Source organism: Lepidochelys kempii, chromosome 1 (assembly GCF_965140285.1).
Source record: "Lepidochelys kempii isolate rLepKem1 chromosome 1, rLepKem1.hap1, whole genome shotgun sequence".
Taxonomy (NCBI): domain Eukaryota; kingdom Metazoa; phylum Chordata; order Testudines; family Cheloniidae; genus Lepidochelys; species Lepidochelys kempii.
Window position 1 is genome coordinate 260344896 of NC_136380.1, and position 27786 is coordinate 260372681.

A 27786-nucleotide genomic window follows, 5' to 3' on the forward strand; every position below is an offset into this window, starting at 1 on the left:
GCCACGAATGCATCCCAAGTCTTCAGGGAAAATTAATCATTAAACACGCTTGCTTGTATTATATTTACAAAGGTACACTCACCAGAGGTGCCTCATCCGGCTTCATGATCTGGGAGCCTGCCTTGGGAGGGTATTCACTCCAGGGTGATGAACAGTTTCTGGCTGCCGGGGAGAAGGGATTCTCCGCTTGCCTGCTGTGTACTATCCTCAAACTTCTCCTCGAAAAAATCCTCATCCCTGTTGCGTGAGACTTTTTCCCCTCTTGCAGGTGTCCACGGACAGTGGTGGGGTAGTGGTAGGGGCACTCCCTAGAATTGCATGCAGCTCATCAAAGAAGCGGCTCTGGGGCTCTGACCCGGAGCAACCGTTTGCATCCTTTGTTTTTTGGTAGGCTTGCCTTAGCTCCTTAACTTTCACACGACACTGCTGTGTGTCCCTGTTGTAGCCTCTGTCCATCATGCCCTTGGAGATTTTGGCAAATATGTTGGCATTTCGTCTTTTGGAATGGAGTTCTGATAGCACGGATTCGTCTCCCCATACAGTGATCAGATCCAGTACCTCCCTTTCGGTCCATGCTGGAGCTCTTTTGCGATTCTGGGACTGCATGGTCACCTCTGCTAATGAGCTCTGCATGGTCACCTGTGCTGATCAGCTCGCCATGCCGGTCAAACAGGAAATTAAATTAAAAAGTTCCCGGGGCTTTTCCTGTCTACCTGGCCAGTGCATCTGAGTTGAGAGCGCTGTCCAGAGCGGTCATAATGGAGCACTGTGGGATAGCTCCCGGAGGCCAATACTGTCGAATTGCATCCACACTACCCCAAATTCAACCCAGCAAGGTTGATTTTAGCGCTACTCCCCTCACCGGGGAGGAGTACAGAAATTGATTTTAAGAGCCCTTTAAGTCGATAAGAGGCTTGGTCATGTGGTTGGGTGCAGGCTTAAATCGACCTAATGTTGCTAAATTCGACTGAAATTCGTAGTGTAGACCAGAGCTTAGTCCCATCTGATAATGCAGGTGTACTCCAGGAATTCTGAGGGAATTCTGCACCAAAAAATAAAAAATTCTGCGAATTTTATTTGTCAATAAATAAAGTGGAGCTCCAGCATAGCAGTGGGGAGCACAGGCCACTGGCTGCAGCGAGGTGAGGGATCACCCTACAGTGCCGCTCCCCATCTCCAGGACATGGACTTTAGCAGTGAGGCTGCACCCGACCCAGAAACAGCACAAGGGCCCTGCCCCTTCAAACCGAGTGCACCAGGAGTGGGCAAGCAGGGTCAGCCCGGCAGGATCGAAGTGTGGAGGGATCCAGGTGAGAGGGTTCTGTGTGGGGCAATCTGTAGGCAGTTCAGTGGGGGATCTGAATACACAGGGGCTTGTTGGTGGGGTTCCAGGTGCAATAGCAATGGGACTCTGCAGGTGGGGTCCAGGTGAAGGCAGTTGGGGCTCAGCAGGGAGGTCTGGCTGGGGGGGATGGGGCTCGGCGGGGGTGTGTAGAGGGCATAGTGGGGACATCTGGGTGCTGGGGCAGTGGGGCTTGCTGGTGTGGGGGTCTGGGTGCAGCTGGTTGGGGCTCAGTGTGGTGGGGGTCTAGGTGTTGGGTGCAGGGGGGTTGAGTGGGAAGGGCAGTGGGAGGCGATCTGGCTGCAGAGGTGGGTGGTCTGGGTGCAGAGGTGGGTGATCTGGATGTGGGGGGGTCCGGGTGTGATGGTGGTGGGGGCTCAGCGGGTAGGGGGTGGGTGCAGGGGGGCTCTGGATTCAGGGGATGATGCTCGGTGTGGGGGGCTTGTTTCAGTGGGGGGTGTGGGTATGGAGGTGGGTCCAAGATGCATAGAGGTTGGGCGAATGGGGGAGCAGCTCCTTGTACAGTGAGTGCTCCACCTGCGATAAGGGCAGGAAGCGGGGGGTGGGGCTACCTGTAGCTGGGAAGGATTCTGGTCCCCGCCCCAGCCGCTTCTTGCAAGAGAAGAGTAAGTCCTGTCCTCCCCAGCTCAGCTTGACTAGCAGCTGAGCCTGGCGCAGGGTAGAAGCCACCAGTTACAGTGTCCCCAGCCCTGATCCCTCCTATCCTTCCCCCATTTTTCTGTGGGGAAGCAAGGAAATCTGTGGGAGACATGAATTCTGCCTGTGGGAGTGGTGCAGAATTTCCCCAGGAGTAGTTTTTATGTTTCCAGGCACTTCTTCCATTTTTCTCAATAACCATCAACTCCATCATTAAAATGTGGAAATAACTGTCTCCTTTTTCATATATAAAAGAATGTTCTGAGTCTCTGCCCTTCAGAACAGTAAAATTGTAGCACTCTGTTACGATATAACAAGTTGGTTCTTCATCCACTTTATTCCCTTAACATGGCGCAGGGTGCAGGGTTGGGACTGGAAGTGGAGCTAGGTGGCTCTACTTTGCTGCACCCCACCCCCTTGGGGGTTGGCCCACGGGGGCTCCCACCCCACTGTTCCCTGAATGGTCCTCCACGCCCTCATAGGGGAGCGTGCCCTACAGTTTGGGCACGCTCTGCCCTAAGGTAAGAATTTGCAGGTATAGTAGGACCACTGTCAAGCTGACAGTTTTTTGATTAATATAGTAACTAGGGTAATATCACTCTACTCTGTATTTGTAAAGCTGGCTTTTGGTATTTGTATTTAGATTATTTTCTATTAAGAGATTTGTTGACCTCCAATCTGTGTAATTCTTTGCTGATCACACCCTTTTTATGAATGAGTGAATACAATGATTATGTAAATTCTCAGCCATTTCCTTCTGACACTTCTAAATTTAAAACAAATAGTAATATGCTCCTACTAGACACATTGTTCTCTTTAAAAAGAAAAAAATGTCTGTCTATCTTGTCCTGAATGCAAGTCACTGATTGAGGTCCAGCCTGTTAAATACAGAGTATTATCTGATTAAAGGCCAAGACTCTCAGTATTATTTGTGGTGTTATATGAGATTCTAGCAAAAATGTTGAAGATGGCAAACCCTTTTTTTATATATTTTTTTAAAATGTTTTTTCCTTCCCTTTATTTCTTGTAGGCACTATTTTGCATTTCTGCAGTTTTGCACAGATTCTGTTCCCATGCAAACCGATGAGGGAGAAATACTGGAGGAAGGCAGTCCCAAGGTCAGTGATATACTGCAACTAAACTTTGCTTGAGCAGGAGCTTTCTTGCTCATACAGGGAACAGACATTGTAAACACTAGCTTCTGAGTTGATCGTATTTAAAAAGTAGAATTGAACAAGTCTAATATTACTACAGTATGTATATGATATCTGCATACACAGTACAGGAAATGTCCGGGATGGGAGAAAGAGGAAGCTCTTAAAAGAAACACTGAACTTTTTCATTATCTTATCCCTTTTACTAGAACTGGAAGGCCCTAAGAATTAGTGGTGGGGATACCCTGGCCCTACTCCAGCCTGATTAAAGCATTAGACAGTTGGTCCCTCAGGTCCCGAAGTCACTGTATATGTGTTGCAAGCCAATCTGTGTGCTCATGTTTTGATTCTTAAATATTCCTTTACTTGACATCTCACATCTTTGTCTCTACGGATTTATTCCACAAAAGTCACACCCTAGCACGATACCCACGTTGGTAGTAACTGATTCCAGAGATGCACCATTGCATGAGAAGCTGTTCAGTGAGAACTTGAATGTTGCCAGAACAGTAATGCATGTAATTGACCCAGGCAGGTGAATACCTTGCTCAGAAAGATATTGCTAGTTTAGAAAGTTCACTGGGGAGATGTGAAAGGATACAGGATAGTGCCTTTTCTCTTCAAAGAGGTGCTTCCTTTAGCCTAAGATGCAGGTGTTCCAATTTCACAAATGACCTTGGCTCTTCTGTGTAATGACATGGTACACTGACTATTGTACTGCTGCACAGACATTCAGCTGTATTTTACTGTCTTAAAAACAATGATCTCTTCAGAAAGCTAGTTCAGTATTCACTTTGCTACAAGTATCTGTAAATTGTATTGCATTCCATTTTAAATTTCAACCAAACCAAATTCATATTAGCTTGTTTGTGCTAGATTTTAGGTACTCTCTCACTAAGTCTGAACAAGACAACCCTATTGAGGATTGGAAAAATCAGTCTAACTTTTTCAGGCTTTATTATTCCATAGAGACACATTCGTATGGTTTTTCTTCACATATCTGCCTACCTTAATAGAATAACAAAGTATATGAGCTATACATGTACCTCAAGGTGATGGTTTGTTAGTACAAAGAGAGCTGCTATGGTGATTCTGTGGAATTTCTTGGAAAAGGCTTGGGACAAAGAGCTTTTAAATGGTTTTGGGAGGAGGGATTGCTGAACTTCAAAGTTAGTCCATGAAAACCATAGCAGGTTCCAAACTGTTATTAGAACAGTGGTGCATGTAATTCACTCAGGCAGCTGAATACCTTGCTCAGAGGGATTTTGCTATTTCAGAAAGTTCACTGGTAAGAAGTAAAGGGAAAAAGGATGGTGAAATCAGCTACTAATTCTAGAAGCACTCTAGCTTTCTATTTGATGAACACAGTCATTGGTGCTTATTTTTCAGCAAAGTAATCTATGGGTTTTATTCTTTTGTGAACACATGAGGAGGCTGACTGTGAAAGAACTACCTAGTTAGAAAAGTGTCTTTGCCTACTATGAAAGCAAGCTTTATTTAGCACATTTAATTGTGGTGGTGGGGTTGGTAATGACTGCTTCCTCCTTGCACCCCCAAATATATTTTAAAAGGAAAGTTTGTATTTTTAGAGAGACTCTGTGTAGCTGAACATGTACATTGCTGGCTGAAACAGTTGGTTACCATTGCAAGAAATTGGGAGATTCGTTAACGTGCATCTGCAGTCTGATTTTATTGTTCAGATAGCTGAACAGCATTGGCATATATCAGAAATGGGGGCAAAAAAACATGAGCACATCTAGACCTTCTTCCCATTATACACTGGACTAGATTGCTTACTAAAATAGATTTTTCTAGTGCTTTGTCTAGTCTCATTTTAAATGATTGTAGGTGTGAGCTTTCCTTCCCTTCATAGAATATCAGGGTTGGAAGGGACCCCAGAAGGTCATCTAGTCCAACCCCCTGCTCAAAGCAGGACCAATTCCCAGTTAAATCATCCCAGCCAGGATGGGAGACTTACACCATTCATTTGATATTTGATTTACATTTCCCTCTTGATTTCAGTCTGCCATCCTCTCAGTTGTACCATCTTTTTAATATTAAACTTTTATTTGGCATTTACAAATATTTGAATGATAGCTATTTTCTCTGACCCCAGTTTTGAATTCCAGATGAGCCATACATATTGTTTAGTTACATGTGTGCAGATGTAAAGGAACAGGGTTTTTAAAATTTATCATAAGAAAAAAAAATTTAGTTTCCAAGAAAAATAAGTGTGTCCTTGTGGAAACAAAGTGGATTATATGGCTCTTTGTTCATTATTGCTTTGGACTTGTGTCAGGCTCATTCTCAGTGTTCTAGAGAAGTGTCCTATTTCAAAATCATGGCATTAGAATATCTATCTGTGTATTGTCAACACTTGCTCTGGACTGCCTCTGCCCTCCCTGGACCCCAAGTATTAAGTTATAAATAAAGGATACGTGCAGTTCTGGACAATAGCTTTGGCTACTTTTTTTTTCTTTCCTGCTTTGGTGGGGTCTTTGTATCCATATTTTCGAGTCTTTAGAATCCTTTCATTTCCTCCCACCATCCTCAAATTCCCACATTGCAACCACTATTTTTCTGACTTAAAAAAGAATCTCTTCTGAGTCCGTAAATAATTGTTTGTAATTTCCACAGTGGTCACAGTCTCCTGGCACACACCTTCTCCCGTAGGCTTGGAGAAAGGACTGAGTCATGCATGGCAGTGCATAGTGTATTTCATATATTGATTCTTTCTTTGAAACTATAGTACTAATGCTGCTTCAAGTGAGGCTACACTGCTGCAGTTCATGGAGCTAATACCCAGTGCACTTTAGACCAATTTTACACCAGTATAACTTTTAATTATTTCAGTGAAGATAATTTTGATTTACCCCACTGTGTGCATGAAATCAGAATCAGGCCCCGCTTGTTTAGCACCTGCTTAAGATATTCACTTCTAGACAAGTTTTTTGTTCTTACTCCTGCACAAATGAGATGAAGGTATTGTAGCAAAGCAAGAGGAAGAGTCCCGAGGAAGCTGCAGATAGTAGGGGACAGCTGGAGCTTTTCACACTTGAAGTGATGTCGAAGGAAATTTCAATTAGTGGGATCAGTGTGTTAATTGGCTGTTTCTGGTATAAGGATTAGCAGTGAAATGGTTAAGTATTGACATTTTATATTACTGTCTGATTCATATCTAATTTGTTGAGGTAAAGGGAAAATTTATGCTTGTCTGTGCTGTCCCCCACTACAAACTCAGGAAGACTCACTGCATCAGTTTAAGCTTAGTTCTTGTTTGAGGTGATTTAGCAACTATCATGGTATACATTTAAAAAAAAATGAAAGCTTAGATTCTGAAGCACAATTCTGTATCAAGGAGTGCATTTTGAAGAATCCTGGGTACTCATGACTGATGATAGAATGGGCTTACTTAAAAAAAATTGATTTTCATAAGAGAGAAACAGAAAAATACAGCCTAAGGGCATAGTGAGTGAAAAGATTGGACAAGCTTCCTTCCAATGCATCTTAGTCCTGACCTGCAGAACCCCCTGCTATTCCAGTCATGGGTGCCACCTGCAACTCTGCCAGGTTGACCCTGTGACATCCACTCTTATTCTAGTCTAATCTTCAGCGGGTTTCTGAAGGATAGAGACTAGCATATTTACCTCTGTTCCACCTAGTCACAATATGCCTAAGATGACCTGCTAAAAAGAAATTGAAAACTGAACCAAACATTTCACACTAGAATATAAGATGTTTATGTCCCACAAAATCCACTGGCTAGCTCTAAGTAGTTCTTCTTCAAGTGCTTGTTCACATCCATTCCACATTAGGTGCGCACGCGCCGCATGCATGAGCATCGGAAACATTTTCCCTTAATGGCTCCTGTCAGGCCAGTGGGGCCCCCCAAGTGGCGCCACTGCGCCGTGCATATATACCCCTGCCAGCCTGACCCCTTCCAGTTCCTTCTTACTGTCTGTGGCGGCATTGGAACACGATCTCTCTCTCTCTCTCTCTCTCTCTCTCTCTCTCTGAAGAGCAGTCTCTTAGCCTTTAGAGTAGCTGTTATCAGTTAGTTAACATACCTTTATTGTGGACACTTAAGTGATTAGGTTTCAGAGTAATAGCCATGTTAGTCTGTATTCGCAAAAAGAAAAGGAGTACTTGTGGCACCTTAGAGACTAACCAATTTATTTGAGCATGAGCTTTCGTGAGCTACAGCTGAAGTGAGCTGTAGCTCACGAAAGCTCATGCTCAAATAAATTGGTTAGTCTCTAAGGTGCCACAAGTACTCCTTTTCTTTAAGTGATTAGGTGCTTGGAGGCTTCCGGTCGGGGGACAGGCCTACGGCTTCAAGGCTTGTGCCACGTGCTGCAAACCTATGCCAGTTAGTGACCCCCATGACTCATATTTATGTTGCCTGGGGGACGGACATCAAACTGAACGGTGTAGGATTTGCAAGGTGTTTAAGCCAAGAACAAGGAAAGAAAGGGACTTTCGTTTAAAGCATCTATTGATGGAGGCCGCATTGCAGCCACCGGGCCCGGAGCACCCGATGCCGGCTCAGGCTTCCTCGGTGCGTAGTGCCCCGGAGCCGTCAGGAGACCCGGCACCGGCGAAGCACCGTAAACTGTCGGCCCCAGAGCGCCAGGCTAGGCCCCGGCACCGATCGTCCTCCCCAGTGAGGACCCTGGCGCAGCCGAAAGGAAGGCGTGGTCGTTCCCCGCACAGGAGGCTGGCGCCCCGCAAGGCCCTGAGCACCGACAAGAGTGGGAAGGCCATGGTACCAGCTCTGACACCAGTGGTTCTGGCAACCCAAGCCCCACCGAGCCCAGACCTAAGGGAGCTCAGTGCGGACGATGGGCTCAAGGGCATAACGGATCAGCCCTCCACACCTGGCACCTCTGAGGCTGCAAAGGACCTCATCGAGCTGTCTGCGGCGAGCCTCCTCCCGTATGGGGACAACCCTCCGGCACCCTTGCCTCGGGGGCCATCGAGGGGTAAGCAGGCAATGGTGTGCCACTCGAGGACACCGTCCCGGCACCGCTCCCGGAGTTGGTCCCGGTAGAGCTCTGACTCTGCGGACTCACAGTTGCCAGCGGCTCAGAAGGAGGTTGCAGCACCAGCAGTGGGTCGGCGCGAGGAAGCACTGGAAAGGGCACACTGCTCTCCGGCGCCACCCAGAGACCAGCACCAGGAGGGGTTGAGACGGCCCTCGCCAGAGGACTCCTGCAGATGGTCCCGCTCCAGGTCCCGGTCCCAGGGATACTGGTACCACTCCCGCTCAGCCAGGAGCCGCTCGTTCTCCCACCGGGACAGGTCGCTGGCACCGCTGTGGCCTTCATAATCAGTGTCGCTGCAGTCCGGTGCCAACTCCGGCTGCTATAGCTACCCGCACCGGCCCTGGACAGCAGGGAGCCAGGCCGTTGGCTCTTCTGGACCCCCTGGGCCTATCAGGAGCACCAAGGGGCCCTGTCCAGGGCAAGTTACTGGGTGCAGCGGTCCTGGTCCCCGCACCGACACCAGACCATGCCAGAGGCTATAGTATCCAGGCCTCCAGCATCCCCCCCATGATAAACCGGAGAGACCGGACCAAGTCCAGTGCTGTCCCATGGACTCCCGCCTGGCCCGAGCCAGAGGCCCCTCCCACGGGAGAAGGGGAGCAGGAGGACCAATCAGAGGGGGTCAAGCAGCAGCTAACCACCTCGTCATCCCTGGATGAGGCGGTGGCGGGTACAGAGGTGTCCGGCCCTTCACCGATGGCAGAGAATCCGGGTGTACCCATACCTCGACAGCTGGCTTCTGGTGGGCTGATCCGAGGCAAAAGTGCGGGGCCATGTGGAGGTGGCCCTGAGATTGTTCCGCGAGTTGGGGCTCCTGGTCAACATCCCCAAGTCCATGCTCGTACCCACACAGAAAGTGGAATTCATAGGGGTGGTCCTGGACGCGGTGCAGGCCAGGGTAAGCCTTCCAGTATATCTATTCCAGGTTATCCAGCAAGCAGTGGCCTCCCTGCATCAGTTTTCAACGACAATGGCCAGGTGCTGCCTGCGGCTGCTGGGCCACATGGCAGCATGCACGCACGTGGTCAGGCATGCCAGGCTGAGACTCAGGGCTCTGCAGGCATGGCTCGCTCGGGTGTACTGCCCAGGCAGGGACCACCTGAACTTAGTAGTGACAGCCCCAAAGGAGGTGCTGGACTCCCTGCTGTGGTGGCAATCCCAGTCTGTGGTTTGCGAAGGCATCCCATTTGCTGCCCCACAACAGACCTGATGCTGGTGACTGACGTGTCAGACCACAGATGCAGGGGCTCACCTGGGGGACCTCATGACGCAGGGGTTGTGGTCCGGAGCAGAGCGATCGCTCCATATCAGTGTGAAGGAGCTCAGGGCGGTTCGTCTCGCCTGCCAGACCTTTCATGCCACTCTGGGTGGTCACAGCGTGACAGTTCTGACAGACAACACTACTGCCATGTTTTATATAAACAAACAAGGCGGGGCTCGTTCCTCGCCACTCTGTCACAAGGCTCTCCTCCTCTGGGACCTTTGCATAGCCCATGCGATTCACCTCGAGGCATCTTATCTCCCGGGGGTATGAAATGAGCTGGCGGACTTCCTCAGCAGGTTGTACCGCATGCATGAGTACATGCTCAGGGCGGACGTCGTGATTTTGCTCTTCCGCAGGCGGGTGTTTCCCCGGGTAGACCTGTTTGCCACCAGGCCCAACTCCCAGTGCCCACAGTTCTGCTCGTTCCAGGGCCACAGCCCAGGCTCACTCGCGGACGCATTTGCAATCCTGTGGAGAGGGGGCTAGATGTATGCCTTCCCCCTGCTCCCCTTGGTGCACAAGGTCCTACTCAAGGTGCGCAGGGACAGGGTGATGGTGATCCTCATCGCCCCCGCCTGGGCCCGCCAGCACTGGTACACATCGCTCCTAGAGCTGTCGGTGGAGGCCCCAGTAGTCCTGCCCCTACACCGGGACCTCATTACACAGGACGGCGGGCGGCTTCTCCACCCCGACCTACAGCCACTGCACCTGATGGCGTGGAGGCTCTGTGGCTAAATGCCCTGGAGAGCCAGTGCTCCCTTCCTGTGCAGCAGATTCTGCTTGGCAGTAGAAAGCCCTCTGCCAGGACGGCCTATATGGCCAAGTGGAAAAGGTTCTCGTGTTGGTGTGAACCCTGACAGGTGCAGCCGTGCCAGGCCCCGGTGTATGCCATCCTGGAGTACCTCCTGCACCTCAAGCAGCAAGGGCTAGCCCCGTCCTCACTCAGAGTACACCTGGTGGCCATCTTCGCCTTCCATCTGGGGTTCTTGGGGGGCTCAGTGTTTTCCCACCCAATGGTGGGACGGCTCCTTAAAGGGTTGGAGAGGGTGTTCTTGTACTCCCGCCCCCCAGTCCCTCCATGAAACCTTAACCTGGTCCGCTCTAAACTCATGGGATCCCCTTTAGAGCCGCACCCCAAGTTCCTCCCTAAGGTGGTCTGCCGGTGTTCTTCACAAAATCCCATACAGACCCGAGTCACCGCAGCTTGCACACCCTGGATGTGCATCAAGCTCTGGCGTTCTATTTGGAGCGCACCAAGCTCTTTCGCAAATCCGCGCAGCTGTTTGTGGCTGTAGCCGAGAGAATGAAAGGCCTCCCAGTGCCAGTGCAGCGGATTTAGTCTTGGATTACAAGCTGCATCCGGGCGTGCTATGAGGTCGCAGGTGTTCCGGCCCCGGTGGTCACAGCCCACTCAACCAGGGCGCAAGCGACTTCCACGGCGTTCCTGGCACGGGTCCCAATCCAGGAGATCTGCAGAGCAGCCACCTGGTCGGTGCACACCTTCATGACACACTACGCGGTCAACCAGCAGGCCAGAGAGAATGTGGCGGTTGGCAGAGTGGTCCTCCGAGCAGTTGTTCCGTGACTCCTACTCTCCTGCAGTGGTAAGCTTGTGATTCACCTAATGTGGAATGGACATGAACAAGCACTCTAAGAAGAAAAAATGGTTACTTTCTCATAACTGCTGTTTACGTTGTTTACGTCCATTCCACCACCCACCCTCCTATCCCTCTGTGAGAGTTGCTGGCAAGAAGGAACTGGAGGGGCTTGGGCTGGCCGGGGTATATATGCATGGCGCAGCGGTGCCACTTGGATGGCCCTGCCAGGAGCCACTAAGGAAAAAAAGTTTCCAACGCTCGTGCACGTGGCATGCGCACACCTAATGTGGAATGGACGTGAACAACACATCTCGAAGAACAACGGTTACGAGAAAGTAAAAGTAACCTTTTTTTCTTTGAGTATTTGTCAGTGTTGCTCTTGCTGTGGGTGCTCGTGTGTGAGATAGGATTTTATTTTTTTAAATAGTAGCAGTGTCTGGGGCTGTGCATATGTCCTGTGTCAGGAATCAATGCCTGCAGCAGAGCCATTCTCTTGGCAACCGAACAGGTACAGCTGGGCTGTAGTAGACTGCCTGATTGGCTTTGTTGACTGACTGGTAGGAAGAGAGACACCCTGTCTCCTTGAGCTTTGAGGCCATAAAGCGTGGAGTGGTTGTGACCCTCCCACGATTCCCACTTACCACCCGTGGCAGCAAGATGGAAGCTGGTTGAGTATCTCACCCTCTATTTCTCCTAGCTTCAAACTCTTCTTTTAAAAATAGCTTGAAGAAATAATTTTTCACCCTTCTTATCTTGTATCAATTCTCTAAAATGAATGTTTCTCACAAAAAAAAAAAATTCCCCCCTGTGCAGCAGGGTGAATTGTTTTGTGCCAATAGCCAGAGTGGACTCTAAACCTTCAGGGTTTAAATCTTGCCCCACATATGATGGAATCGTTCACCTGGTCTGGGCAAGCAGACAGGCAGCGGGCTGAGCGGGGCTGGCAGACAGGACCCCGGCTGGCAGCAGCATGCCAGTAAAAATCGGCTTGCGTGCCACAGGTTGCCGACCCCTGGTGCAAATCTTCACGGACAAAAGCACTACAAAAAAGAACATAGTCATCAGGTTCTGGACTTGGTACCAGCACAGCAAGGTGACTGCTAAGCACTTCATATCATGGGACTTCCTGAGCAGGCAATCTGTGACCAACCTTAATTGGTCCCTGCACGGTTCTGTAATGGAGCTCATATTCACCTTTGGGGATTCCCACTGAAAGACCAAGGACAACACACACATCAGAACTTCTTCTCCAGAGATGGACTGATACCAGGATAATTACCAGATGCTTTTCTCCTGTAGTGGAATAGGCCTGTTCTTTGCCTTTCCACATGTTTCCCTGATTTCCAGGGTGATCTCCAAGATCAAGAGGCATGGTTGTGGTTATTGTCATTGCCCTGTATTGGCTGCAGCAGTTCTGACTGACAGATCTCTTAATAATGTCCATTCAGCTTCTGATCCAGTTTCCAGACCCTACGAATCTGATCTTGCAGCACCACAGTTAGATATTCCATCCATATCCGAAGTCACTAAACCCAACAGCGTTAGGGATCGAGACTACTTCGTATAAGCCCAGGAAATGCTCTTTCAGAGTACGAAAATATCTACCAGTCAGTCAAACTCCTCTAGATGGAAGTTCTTTATGGGAGGCCATGGCTTAGATACTCGAGGATCTTCAGTGTCTGAGACACTTAAAGCAAGCTGGTGTTTCATTTAGCTATAAAGTCCACTCAATGGTATTCAGTTTACCACCTGCCTCTGCAGTCATTCATGGTTTTTTCTCATCCCATGGCACCTAAACTTTTACTCACCAAGTGCGGGAACCTGCTCCTGCCTTACTTTGGTCCTCCTGAGACTTATGGAACCTCCCTTCAAGCCTCAGTCAAAATGTTTCCTGCACTCTCTCACTCTGAAGTTGGTCTTCCTCGTGGCTATCACTTCAGGCAGGAGAGTGATAGAGCTTTAGGTGCTTATAGCCAACCCTCCCATATAACATTTCATGAGAACAAGGTAATGCTGAAGCTTCACCCTCCTGAAGTTCATTCCTAAGGTGGTCTCAGATTTTCACCTAAACAAGTCAATTTAACTGTCTTCCCAAAACCAGACTCTGCAATGAGAGAAAAAGAAATTTTTCAAACATACTCAGTGTTTCCAGGGCTTTACTTCTATTATATGGATATGCCCAAATCATTGACTGTTGGCCTCTCTGTTTTTTGGCATAGTTGGGCATTATAAAGACTAAGTAGTCGCTTCACAGAGAATATAAAAATGGATAACATTCTCACTCTTTTACCAGCTGGTTCGTGTATCTCTCTCACTAAACATTCAGGCTCCCTCAGAGTGCAAACACCTTCCTTCACCTTTTTGAGGAATGTGTCCATATTGGAAATCTTATAAGACGGCAATGTGGAGTAACCCAGGGACCTTGTCAAATGCTATGACTTTGACTTAGTGGCTAATGCCAAATTTGGGATAGCAGTACTATAATCATTGATACAACTGGAACTCCTCATTCCCACTGTCTTGAAGGGATATTGTTTGCCAGTTATTTACTATACTGTACAGTGGGATCCGCACTGATACATTCAAAGAGAGAATGGTTAATTACCCTACAGTAACTGTGGGTTTTTTTGAGAGAGATTGTTGCTAGTATAGATCGCACTACCCACCGTCTGTCTCAGCTTGAGGAGTCTTCAACACCATAGGCTTTGAATTGCAAGGGAACGGAGGGAGGGTCTCAGCCTCTTTGCCCTTTATGCCCTCAAAAAGGAGTGCAAGGAGGTACCAGCCATATGCATGTTCCCTGTAGATGCTGCTGGTCAAAAGTCTCATTTGCACAAGGTACATGAGCACCTATGATGGGATCCACACTGACTACATTTTGAAGAGCCACTCTTGTTATAAGATAAGTAACTGTTCACTCCTAGCGCTACAGAAGACATCATTTTGGTCTCTCTCTCTCTCTCTCTCATATACCCAAAACTCTGTTGTAATGATAATCCTGCACGTAAGAGACCAAGTGCAGTAAGTTATGTTTTCACATATGGTGGTATTTTGAAGTCTGTTTTAAACTTTCTACATACACACACGTTTCACATACATAGGAAAAATGTGACTTGCGGTATTTGATAAGCTGGTTCAATGCTATAAGAGCATTTCTGATATCTGTGACATCCCAGTAGACTTTTTATATTATATTAGTTTATACTTTTATTGCATGCCACTTATATTTTTGTAGCAGGTCACTTTTAAGACTAAATATGCATCCATTTCAAACTATAAATAACACTTCAGAGGGCATAAATTAGAAAATGTAATTCTGCAGAAGAGTTTTATCTGCTTGAATCTTTCTGACCTTAGTAAGTGGTGTGACCTGCTGCAGCTTGGGGGATCCGTTCTGGTCCTCCTGGGTGCTGCTAACTGATGTCAAACGCCGCTTCCGCTGCAACTCTGCTCTGCTGCTATTGTCTCAATAGCGAATTTCTCCATGTTGTCTGTCATGGGCTCCCGGGTACGTGTGTTCTTCCTCAGGAAATGTGCGTGGTGCTAACCGTCTTCCTCCACCGCTTCCGCTGCAACTCTGCTCTCATGAATCCACCTCGCAGGTCCTCTCATTGTTCTCGATAAATATATATTCTCATGGCATCCGTCGTCATCCACCGCTTCTGCTGCAACTCTGCTCTCCTGCAGACGCCATACCACGGCAAGCATGGAGTCCGCTCAGATCACTGCAGCAGTTATGAGCATTGTAAACACCTTGCGCATTATCCTGCAGTATGTGCAGAACCAGAACCTGCAAAAGCAGGCGACGGTAGCGCGGTGACAAGAGTGATGAGGACATGGACACAGACTTCTCTCAAAGCACAGGCCCTGGCAATTTGGACATCCTGGTGGCAATGGGGCAGGCTCATGCCGTGGAATACTGATTCTGGGCCTGGGAAACAAGCACAGACTGGTGGAACTACATAGTGTTGCAGGTCTGGGACGATTCCCAGTGGCTGTGAAACTTTCGCATGCGTAAGGGCACTTTCATCGAACTTTGACTTGCTTTCCCCTGCCCTGAAGCACAAGAATACTAAGATGAGAGCAGCCCTCCCACTTGAGAAGTGAGTGGTGATAGCCCTCTGGAAACTTGCAACACCAGCTACCGGTCAGTCGGGAATCAATTTGGATTGGGCAAATCTGCTGTGGGGGCTGCTGTGATCCAAGTAGCCAGTGCAATCACTGAGCTGCTGCTATCAAGGGTAGTGACTCTGGGAAATGTGCAGGTCATAGTGGATGGCTTTGCTGCAATGGGATTTGCTAACTGTGGTGGGGAGATAGATGGAACATATATCCCTCTCTTGGGACTGGACCACCTTGGCAGCCAGTACGTAAATTGCAAGGGGTACTTTTCAATGGTGCTGCAAACATTGGTGGATCACAAGGGACATTTCACTTACATCAACATGGGATGGCTGGGAAAGGTGCATGACGCTCGCATCTTCAGGAACTCTGGTCTGTTTGAACAGCTGCAGGAAGGGACTTACTTCCCAGACCAGAGGGAGGACGGAAGGACAAGGCCCCACTGCACTTCAAAACTTATTAAATGCCAGCCTTCTGTTGCTTGGGCAGTCCTTTGGGGTGGAGTGGTGGGTGCCCGGAAGAGGCCCTCCCTGGCATTCTTGGGCATCTGGGTGAGGAGGCTATGGAACTTGGGGAGGAGGGCAGGCGGTTATACAGGGGCTGCAGTGGCGGTCTGTGCTCCCGCTGGCTTTCCTGCAGCTCCACCAGATGCCGGAGCATATCAGTTTGATCCCCCAGTAGCCTCAGCATTGCATCCTGTCTCCTCTCATCTTACTTCTGCCACCTCTCATCTTGCTCGTCCCTCCTGTCCTCATGTTCATTTTCTGCTTTCCTGGACTCTGCCATTGTTTGCCTCCACGCATTCTGCTGAGCTCTTTCAGTGCGGGAGGACTGCATGACCTCAGAGAACATTTCATCACAAGTGCATTTTTTTCGCCTTCTTATCTGCGTTAGCCTCTGGGATGTAGATGAAAGGGGGAGCGTTGAAACATTTGCAGCTGCGGGAGGGAAGAAAAGGGAGAGTAGTATTTAAAAAGACACATTTTAGAGAACAATGGGTAGACTCTTTCACAGTGAACCAAGTTATTACATAGCACATGTGCTTTTGGTACAGGGTCGCATTTTGCCTCTTATATTGAGGGCCTGCCGGGTTGGTGTAAGAGATCACACACATAGGGCCAGGCAACAGAATTTGGTTTACAGGCAGCCATGGTAAGCCACAGTCTTTCAGCTTCTTCAACCTTCTTAACATGTGGGAATGGTTTCAAACAGCAGCGCCCTCCTTTCCCATACCAAGCACCTGTTGGGTTGGCCATTTAAAAGGAGGGGCTGTACTGGCCTCAAATGTGTCTCAAGTTTTCAGGGCAAATTAATCATTAAACACGTTTGCTTTTAAACCATGTATTATATTTACAAAGGTACACTCAGCAGAGGTGCCTTTTGTGACTTCATGGTCCGGGAGCCTGCCTTGGGAGGGTATTGGTTCCAGGGTGATAAACAGTTCCTGGCTGTCAGGGAGAATGGTTTCTCCGCTTGCCTGCTGTGTGCCATCCTCTTCCTCCCCAAAATCCTCATGCCTGTTGCGTGAGACGCCCCCCTTGCAGGTGTCCACGGACAGGGGTGGGGTAGTGGTAGGGGCACCCCCTAGAATTGCATGCAGCTCATCATAGAAGCAGCATATCTGGGGCTCTGATGCGGTGAGGCCATTTGCCTCTTTAGTAGGCTTGCCTGAGCTCCTTAATTTTCATGCGGCGCTGCTGTGGGTCCCTGTTGTAGCCTCTGTCCATCATGCCCTTGGAGATTTTGGCAAATATATTGGCATTTTGTCTTTTGGAACTGAGTTCTGATAGCACGGATTCATCTCCCCATACAGCGATCAGATCCAGTACCTCCCTTTCGGTCCATGCTGGAGCTCTTTTGCGATTCTGGAACTGCATGGTCACCTGTGCTGATCAGCTCGCACACTGGCCAAATAGAAAATGAAATTCAAAAGTTCCCGGGGCTCTTCCTGTCTACCTGGCTAATGCATCTGAGTTGAAAGTGCTGTCCAGAGTGGTTACAATGGAGCACTGTGGGACAGCTCCTGGAGGCCAATACTGTCGAATTGCGTCCACGCTACCCCAAATTGGACCCGGCAATGTCTATTTCAGCACTAATCCCCTTGTCGGGGAGGAGTATAGAAATTGATTTTAAGTGCCCTTTAAGTCAACAAAAATGGCTTCATCGTGTGGATGGGTGCGAAGTTAAATCAACCTAACGCTGCTAAATTCGACCTAAACTTGTAGTGTAGACCAGAGCTAAGTCTACATCAAGATAGTTGAGGGAAGTACCTTTTGCTTCACTACACAGAGGAGTTAATACTAAGAGCCTGTCACCCTTTCAATCTTATTGAAGCCTCCTGTTCACCTAAAACTAAAATTAATTTAAAAGGAAGCTAGCACTTTTACTGAAAAACAGCTCTTTGGGTTATACAAGTATTTCTGCTTTATTTTTAAGGTTATGTGTTTATGCCATTAAATGGATACTCCGATGCTTTCCAGTAGAAGCCTCAATTTATTTAAAAAAACAAGTATTGGACTACATATTTGCAGTTGATCTTTAGACTGATTTTTGTCAAGCTGTTCAGGATTACTGTGTAGATAACACTTCTATTCTGTAATTCTCAATTGTTCTTTTACCATAACACTTGCGGGAGGAAACTAAAATTTCCAATTCAAATAACAATATCTTTAGAGTATTTCCAGCACTGGCAGGAGATTTTTTTGGTTGTACTACAAGTCTATTAAACAAAGTTTAAACTGTATTTTCTGATAACTACTGTAACTTTTTTCATGCTTGTAAATGTTGAGCCTTTAGCATTTAAAGCAAATTCCAAGTAGTCCTGTGATGTGTAGCTGTGTTTTTCTGGATTGTGTTGATCCTCCGGGATTGTGGGAAAAGCGGGAAAAAATGCAAGTTCAAGCCATTTGTTGATTCTTTCTGGCTGAATTGTTAAGTGCAGGGCCTTCTAGGATCTGTAGACAGAGTGCCAGCTCAGTGTTTGTGATGGTGGTGTTGGACTTCTACTGAGGGTAGGAGAGGAAGGGGAGAATGGTAGGTCTACTGCTCTGTTGGCAGTTGTATGAACTTCTCATGATTCAGAGTTTTGCCATAAGTATTTACAAAATAGTGTTTTAGCTGAAGACAGAGAGGTGCTAACTGAAATTGTAATGACTCTAGGCAGCTTTTCAATGCACTCTTTACAGTTGCCATTTCAAGGCAGATGAAAGTATTAACCCCCCCCCCCCCCAAGAAAAAATGTAATCTAGAAATATTGACTTGCCCTTATTCTTGTTTTGGTTCTCTCTACAGTGCTGCACATCAAGCCCTCTTGAGAAACTTTCCTGTAGAGCTATCTGCTGCTGCTTTATTTCCTTTCCATTTACCCACCTGTTCTGATTCATCAGCCTGTAATATTCCCTCATGTTTTGTCATTTTCCTGTCCTTATCCCTGTGATTCACTCCAGCTTTGCTACCCTTCTGGCATCTGAGTAGAATCCTGCAGTTAAGACTGGGTTGCTTTTGATTTTTTTTTTTTTTTTTTTTTAAAGTGCTGTTCAGGATTGTGTCTCTGATTTGTAAGTCAAGAACTATTCACACCCCCTTTAGTATGCTGGAGCTGAAAAAATGTATTGACCCATACTTAGATGTTTCTCAAATGGCTACGTCACTGTGGTCAGTTCATGTATCTACTGGTAGTAAAGCACCCACAGAAGGTTAGCCTTGTTAACATTTGTAATTTTTTCTAGCTGAGAAATTGCAAATTATAACATTTGTAAACAAAAGCTTAGAATTTTTTTCTGAAGGGGGCCTGAGAAAACAGAGTTTTGCTACCTGGCTGTACAGGTGTTTAGGAAGATGGGGACTGAACTAACCATACTGAGCTATGCTATGACAAGATCAATAATAAATGTGGAAAAGGCAGACGTGATCAATAAATATGTTTTGTATTTGGGGAAAAAACAGATGATGCGGTCTCATCATATGGTCATAACATTCTTTCCATTTCACCAGTTTTTCCTAAACTTGGGACGCTGCTTGTGCAGGGAAAGCCCCTGGCGGGCCGGGCCGGTTTGTTTACCTGCCGCGTCCGCAGCTTCGGCTGATCGCGGCTCCCACTGGCCGCGGTTTGCCGCTCCAGGCCAATGGGGGCTGTGGTGAGCCACGGACAGTGGGAGCCGCAATCAGCCGAACCTACGGATGCGGCAGGTAAACAAACCAGCCCGGCCCACCAGGGGCTTTCCCTGAACAAGTGGCGTTCCAAGTTTGGGAAACACTGCATTACACTAGTATCTCTAGAGGATGTTACACAGAAGCTACTAAAGTTAGACATTTTTAAATCAGAAGGTCCAGATAATTTGCATCCAAGAGTTTTAAAAGAGGAGCGTGAGAAGCTTTCTGAACCATCCTGAACCATCGGTGTTGATTTTCAGTAAGATTTGGAGCACTGAACCTGTGATGACTCTAGGCAGCTTTTCAATGCTCTACAGTTGCCATTTCAAGGCAGGTGAAAGTGAGTATTAACCAAAAAAAAAAAAAAGGTAATCTGGAAATATTGACTTGCTCCTTGGAGTTGAAGTTGGAGAAAATTGGAAGAAAGCTAATGTTGTGTCAAGTTTTAAAAAGAGGAAATGGGATGACCCAGGTAATCAGAGGCTTGTCAGTCAGACATTGATCCCAGGCAAGATAATGGAGCGGCTGATAGGGCACTTGATCAATAAAGAATTAAGAGGGGAATGGAATTAATGCCAGTCAACATGGATTTATGGAAAACTGATCCTGTCAAGTTAACTGGATATCTTTTTTTGATGAGATTACAAGTTTGATAAAGGTAGTAGTGTGAAGGGAATATACTGAGATTTACGTAAGTCATTTGACTTGGGCACGACATTTTGGTTTAAAAAAAAAGTAGAATGGTATAAAATGAACAATGCACACTTTAAATGAATTAAAAACTGGCTAACTGATAGAACCCACAGATCACCACACCTACCTTGATAGATTGGTAAGTGCCCCCGAACATACCAAGAAATCTGTTATCTGTAACCAGGAACTCAGATACAGAATATAGTCTGAGGAGAAAGTCTAGGATATCCACCCTAGCACACTGAAAACCACCTTCACCAAACACGGACACTCCACCAGAGAAGTTGATTGCAACGTTGAACAGGCCACCCAAATACTCCGTGAGAACCTACTTCAATACAGAAGTATTGTGTTTCAATACAGAAACAAAACCCCTTCCAATTGCACATCCCTATTTGTCACCTACCACCCAACACTGGAACTATAGGGGTTATCATCAAATAGCTACAACCCATACTCAGTGGGGACCCTATCCTGAAAGAAACCTTTCTGGAGCCCCTTCTTTCTAACCTACAAAAAACAACAACAACAACAAAACAAAAACCCCCAACGTCTCCAAGTTCCTCATCAGAAACAAGCTTCCCACAGATCAGGACAAACCAACTCAAAGTGGCACCAGACCCTGCCAGAACAGATGCAAAAACTACTACAATGATAATCATCCCCCACAACACACCTTTCAAGATCCATGGGTCCTACATGTGCCTGTTGCAACAAGTGGTGTAGTTCATCCAGGACAAAAACACCATATCACCTGTGGGTGAACACTTTTCATGAAATGATCACTCTACATCTGATCTGTCAGTCCTCATCCTCAAAGGAAACCTGCACAACACTTTCAAAAGATGAGCTTGGGAGCTTAAATTCATATCTTTGCTAGACACTAAAAATTATGACTGAATAGAGACATGGGATTTATTACTTATTGAAGCAATCTATAACCCACTAACAACCCTCCCTTTTCCCACCTTCCCAAGGACTGAAGATGTGTTAACAGACCACTTCAATGGTCCCTTGAAATATGTTAACTACTTATACTAAACAATCTGTTCCCATGTGTATTTAGCTGTGACGCTCTGAGTACGTATCCCAAACCTGAAGAAGAATTCTGGGTAAGCTTGAAAGCTTGTGTGTGTCTCTCTCTCTCTCCCCAACAGAAGTTGGTCCAAAAAAGAGATTATCTCTCCCAGCATGTCTCTCTAATATCCTGGGACCGACATGGCTACAACAACACTGCATAGATCTCAAAATGTAACTGAAAACTGGGAATTGTCATCAAGTGGGTGTGTTTCCTGTGGAGTCCCGCAGGGATCAGTTTTTGGCCCTATGCTATTTAACACGTTTATCAATGACCTGGAAGAAAACATAAAATCATCACTTATGTTTGCAGATGACACAAAAAGTGGTAAATAATGATGCGGACAAGTCACTCTTTCAGAACCATCTAGATCACTGGGTAAACGGGCACAAGGAAACTATAGCCATTTTAGTACGGCTAAGTGTAAATATATACATTGGGAACAAAGAATCTAAGCCATACTTACAGGATGTAGACTGTATCCTGGGAAGCAGTGTCTTTGAAAAAGATTTGGGGGTTGTGGCTGGTAATCAGTGGAACAAGAGCTCCCAGTGTGATGCTGTGCGAAAAGATCAGATGTGATCACTGGATGCTTAAATAGAGGAATCTCAGGTAAGGGTTGAGGTTATTTTATTTCTGTATTTGGCATCAGCAAGAAATACTGTGAATAGTTTTGGTGTCCAAAATTGAAGAAGGATGTTTATAAATTGGGGAGATTTCAGAAGAGAGTCAAGAGGATGATTAAAGGATTAGAAAACATACCTTATTTTGGGAGACTCGGGGAGATCCATCTGTTTAGCTTAAAAAGAGAAGGTTAGGGGGTGACTTAATTACAATCTCTAAGTATCAACATGGGTAACAAATATTAATAATGGGCTCTTCAGTATAGCAGAAAAAGGTATAACATGATCCAACGGCTGGAAGTTGAAGCTAGACAAATTCAGACAGGAAATAAAGTATAAACCATTGGAACAATTTACCAAGAGTTGTGGTGGGTTCTCCCCCATGGACAATTTTTATATTAAGATTGGGTGTTTTTCTAAAGGATCTGCTCTAGGAATTATTTTTGGGAAGTTCTGTGGCCTGTGCTACGCAGGACATCAGACTAGGTGGCCACAATGTTCCCTTCTGGGTTTAGAGTTTATGAATCTGTGCTCAGCTGTTGTGAGATTGAATATCACTTGACAGAGATAATATCATAAAAGCTGGTGCTTTCATTAATTTGGCCAATCACTATATAGGGCTTTAAAAAGCTAGACTACTAAGGAAGCAAAGGGGAGAGTCTGTTTGATGTTCCTACCATATGAAAAGACTCCTGTGGACTAAGATGATAAAATTGTTATAAAATGCAATAGGGTATTTGCAGGATAAATTTGAGGAAAGATTTTTGAAAGGGCTGCTGTAAATGTCTAGCTTTGTCAAGCAATAACTAAACTGAAATGTAATTTGAAGGGTCTGTAAACAGGTTGCAAAAATTGTTTAGGGTGGTAGAAAGGTGCATAAGAATTAATAGAGTTAAATTAAGTAATCAAAATATAGGTTGAGTATCAGTGACTGTTTTAGTGGTGCCATCTATTATGCTGGGAAATTGTCTCCCGAGTGGAGTGGTAGAAATCACAAAATGTGGGTCATTTAAAACTGGTATAGATGGAGCACTAGGAAATTGTTTCCCACGGTATATCTTGCATTGAGTATAAAGGTGGATGTGGCCTAGCAGGGCTTTTCGTATCTTATGTCTCATAACTTCATGTGTGGACATTGCACCAGCGTGTAGTGAAATGTTTGCTTTAGGGGACAGTTAATAAGAGGAAGCTGCCATATATGGAGAACCTCTCAATTTGGAGGGGGAGCGATGCTCTGGAAGAGACTAAATGGGAGAGAAAGGAGATGTTGGTTTGGTGACAAGAACAGGTTAGCAAATTCTGCTTTTGTTATTGTGAGCTCCAGGGTGGGGGACTTGCTTTTAGCAGGTCTCCTCCTCCTACTTTATTTATTTATTTGAAAAAATAAATGTTTTTCATTAGAACCATTGAGCCACATTTACTATCTCTTCTGATACTTTTTTGTATTGGACCCTCGATTTAGTGTGACTGATTTTAATTGTGTTCGAAGGTGGCCTTTCATGTTTTTGTTGTAGTTTATCTTGGACAGAGTGCAGCTTTGAAATGACTGTTATTACAACCATTGAAGAACTGTGGCTTATATGGCTGCCCTGCCCTCCAAAATTAAGCTAGCACTGGATAACGAAATAATGACTTGTAAGAGGTGGCACTCTGAAAATACTCCTGCAAGGTGCCCAGAGTTTAAAAAAGGGGGAAGGATGGGCTGAATCAGACTTTGAGGACTGGGAGGAGCAGTTTCTCCATCCTAGAGTTCACTAAAGCACACTGTCCATTAAAGATGGTGTCGAAATTCAGATACTCATTACAACAGGATTCAAGCAAGTGATTTTGAATATAACCAGAACTTGCATGGTAAAAGGCTTTAAAATTCTTCCATCTTAATTTGCCACTTTTTAGGAAATTTAAAACTCATGAGTTAGATGTAAAATGATCCTGATTGCTCAGACTAATGAGAAAATATCCTGCTATGTTCTGAACAAGGAGGAAGAAGCCATGGTAGGAAGGGATTGCAATAACTTGAATTTTGTGATCACAAAACTCAGTGTTTCCTATAGATTCCAAGGTCAGAAGGGACCATTGTGATCATGTAGTCCAGTGGTACCCAAACTTTTTTCCTCTTGCACTCTCTCTTACCAGTAATGGAATGTGTCTGTGCCCCCTCTCCCGTGGGGTGGAATCGTGGTTGGATCGGAGGTGGAGCAGGACTGAGTTGCGCTCACTCCCTGCCTTCCCCCACTGATCTAATCTGGCCTGTACAGCACAGGACATAGAATGTGTGAAAAATAATTCCCGAAGCATATCTTTTTAGAAAAACATCCAATCTTGATTTTAAAATTGCCAGTGGTGGAGAATCACAATGAACTATGGTAAATTGCTCCAGTGGTTAATTACTCTTGCTGTTAAAAAATTATGCCTTATTTCCCGTCTGAATTTATCTAAATTTCAAGTTCCAGCCATTGGATCATGCTGCATCTTTCTCTGCTAGACTGAAGAGCCCATTATTAAACATCTGTTCCCCATGTAGATACTTACAGACTGTGATCAAATCACCCCTTAACATTCCCTTTTTTAAAGCTAAATAGATTGAGCTCCCTGGGCTTGTCACTATAAGGGTTGTTTTGTAATCCTTTAATCATTCTCATGGCTCTTCTCTGAACTCTCTCCAATTTATCAACATCCTTCTTGAATTGTGGACACTAGAACTGGACACAGCATTCCAGCAGCAGTTACACCAGTGCAAACTACAGAGGTGAAACAACCTCTCTACTTAAGAGTCCCCTGTTTATGCATCCAAGGATTGTGTTAGCCCTTTTGGGCACAGCTTCACATGTTCAGCTGATTAGCCACCATTTTCAGAGTCACTGCTTCCCAGATAGACTCCCCCATCTTGTAACTTAAGTATGTCCGACATTCTTTTTTCCTAGATATATACATTTACATTAAAATGCATATTGTTTGCTTGCCCCTCAGTTGAGTCCAGTTTACCGAGCGATCCCAATCTGACTATCCGTGACCTGTCTCTTCATTATTTACCATTTCCCCCAATATTTGTGTCATCCAAAAACTTCATCAGTTATTTCATGTTTCCTTCCAGATCACTGTTTAAATAGAATGGAGCCAAGAACCAAACCACTGCAGGACACTCTTAGAAACACACCAACTCAATGATGATTCCCTTTTTACGGTTACATTTTGGGGCCTATCAGTCAGTTTTTAAACCATTTTAATGTATGCTATAAAGGAGCTGACTCACCCCTGCGGCGCCTCCTGCTGGTCGTTGGGAGTTAACTCTTTTCCAGCCTGGAGCGCCATCTGCAAGCCGGTGATCCGCACAGCTCTGGCTCCCGTGTCCTTCACAGATCCCGGTGCCCCTTTCTCTGGGGTTCTTCCCCCTGGCAGTACCCCCACACTCTGCCTCTGGGTCTCCACTTCCTGGGGAACCCCCAACCCACTATCCCCACTTTGCCTCAGTTTGGGCTACTGCCAGTCATCACCAAGCCCCTGCTCCCTGGGGCAGACTGTAGTGTGAAGGCCACTCATCATAGGCAAGGGGGTTCAGACCTGCTGCCTTCCTCTGCCTCCCAGTACCTCTGTGGGCTTTGGACCAGGCCCTATAGCCTAGGGAGTTGCCAGGCTGGAGCGCCCCCGCTCAGCCTGCTCCTTCCCCAGCACTGCACCACCCGCAGTATTCTGTCAGGCAGACAGCTGGGAGAGAGACTCCTTGGGCCTCTGGCTCACCAGCCTTTTTATACAGGCCAGCTGGGGCTGCTTCCCCAATCAGCCATCCCCAGCCACAGCCCTCTCCAGGGCTGCTTTTAACCCCTCCTATTTTAGGAGCAGGGTAGCCACCCCGCTACACATGCCATGTTAATTTCGTATCAATATAGTTTTTTTTAATCAAAATGTCATCCGGTACTACATCAACACTATTGTCTTTATCAACCAAACTTGTAATCTCATCAAAAGAAAATATGTGAATGTGACAGGTCTGTTTTCCATAAACCAGTAGGTATTCTCAGAGGCTGCTTATGGGATCGGGCCTCTGTACGTGGCTTGGGCAGCTGAATACCTATCTTTGATAGTTTGTGAATCACTCTGGGGCTTACGTGGGAGATAGGCATCTGGACAGCTAGAGTGAGACAGCAGTGTGCATACTCGGAAGAAAAAGGCTTAGGCACAGGAGAATTTAGGCTTTTGCAGGGCTAGGCGGCAGCTGAATGGGAGTTTTGTGGATTGCAGTGGTGCCTAAAATGGGACTTAGGCACTGAAGTACCTCTTAAAGCTCTAGCCTGGTCCCAAAACCAATGATCTAAGAGATCCTTCTTCCTCATCCCACACCAGGAAAGACTTCAACTTGAACGTGAGGGAGCTGCCAGTAGGTACCTCTGTAGGACCCTTCACTCTGGAATTCTCTCCCCACTCTTTGGTCTGCCAGACCTACCAGGCAAGCTACAAAACCCATCTTCTCAGGCATGTGCAGAGGTCTGGCAATGCCTTTTTGGTAGCTTTCGTGGTACGGATATATCATTAGGATGGAAGACCAACAAATTATGAAGTGTTTTCTCCAAGGAATTCTGCTACACATCCAGCAATCACATGGTCGCCAAAAGCTTCAGTTGTCTCTCCCAAAATGTTTACCTTCTACGTAGGTAAAATACAGGTGAAGGAGAATAGAGAGATAAGCAATATAAAAGTAGACATGATCTAGGTGGTACTTTGTGTACATTTAGTTAGTTCCACCCTTCTGGGCTTTGTTTAGTATTAAATTATTTTTCTTCCATTTGATTCTGACCCTACTGTTCCTTTTTGCCAGATTGTTTGCACTATCCTTCACCCTCCTCTACACTCTCTCTTTTGGATCATCTTCTCAAACCACAGACATAGACCTTGATCTTCATCAGCTAGAATGAAGTGTCAAAGTAAAACAAATTACAGTGATCTAGCCAAGAAACCACAGACATTCAGAAACCTGTGGAATAGGATAGATTATTGAGGGATGCTGTATCCAGTCCTTCAGTGATGACAAATAACTGTCCACTATCACTGATTGATTCTTACAGGTATAACTTGAACCGCTGGAAGGCAGACCCCAGCCACATCTATTAATCACCAGAGCAACAACTCATGGTCCATGCTATCAAAAGCATCTGAGAGGCTCAGCATGACCAGATTGGCCAACTGTTTGAACAGGGCTTGAAAAATTTGACACCTACTAGCCTGAGACTTAAGCCTATTAACTAGGGTGAAAAATACCATTGTTGCTATGACCCCAGCAGTGTAAATGAAAAAAATAGATGTGTACTGTACAGTAACATTTCACTTAACGTTGTCCTGGTTAATGTTGTTACGTTGCTGATCAGTTAGAGAACATGCTTGTTTAAAGTTGCGCAGTGCTCCCTTATAACGTTGTTTGGCAGCCACCTGCTTTGTACACTTGCAGGAAGAGCAGCCTGTTGGAGCTAACTGGTGGGGGCTCGGAACCAGGGTGAACTGGCAGCCCCTGTATCAGCTCCCCTAAGTTCTCTGTGCAGCAGCTGCCCAGCAGGCTACCAGGCAATTCACCTTTCCCTCCCCGCCACTGCCGTGTGCTGCCCCTGCCCTCTGCCTTGGAACTGCTCCCAGGAGCCCCCGCTTCGGGCGGGGAAAGAGGGGTGCTAATATCAGGGTGTCCTCCTCCCCCTGCTCCTTCCCTCCTCCCCCCACTCCTGTGCCTTATCTCCGCAGGGGGGGAGCTTTCTGTCAGCAGCTGCTGTCTCAACTTGCTGGTTTACTTAAAAAGGCAGATTTCAGAGTAGCAGCCGTGTTAGTCTGTATTCGCAAAAAGAAAAGGGGTACTTGTGCCACCTTAGAGACTAACCAATTTATTTGAGCATAAGCTTTCGTGAGCTACGAAAGCTTATGCTCAAATAAATTGGTTAGTCTCTAAGGTGGCACAAGTACCCCTTCTCTTTTTTTAAAAAAGGCAGTGTACTTAGAGTGGGGTTAGCATACTTAAAGGGGCAATGCACCTCTCTCTCACACACTCACACTCACACACTCTCACACACAGTGTCTGTGG

General features: G+C 46.3%; 1 protein-coding gene across 11 annotated transcripts in view; it reads left to right on the forward strand.

Annotated features, from left to right (window-relative positions):
- Window positions 1-27786, forward strand: part of TNRC6B (trinucleotide repeat containing adaptor 6B) — a 212332-nt gene that overhangs the window by 33243 nt on the left and 151303 nt on the right. For 7 of the 11 annotated variants that reach the window (XM_073326897.1, XM_073326911.1, XM_073326926.1 and 4 more), the window contains exon 1: window positions 3028-3117. Coding sequence is in view for 3 of the 11 variants with exons in the window: in XM_073326943.1 (XP_073183044.1) it covers window positions 3073-3117 (45 nt within the window). In the remaining 8 variants the exon portion in view is untranslated. Of the gene's footprint in view, window positions 1-3027; window positions 3118-27786 lie in introns of those variants that run through there. The other 4 variants (XM_073326943.1, XM_073326935.2, XM_073326995.2 and 1 more) reach the window with 2 other exon arrangements.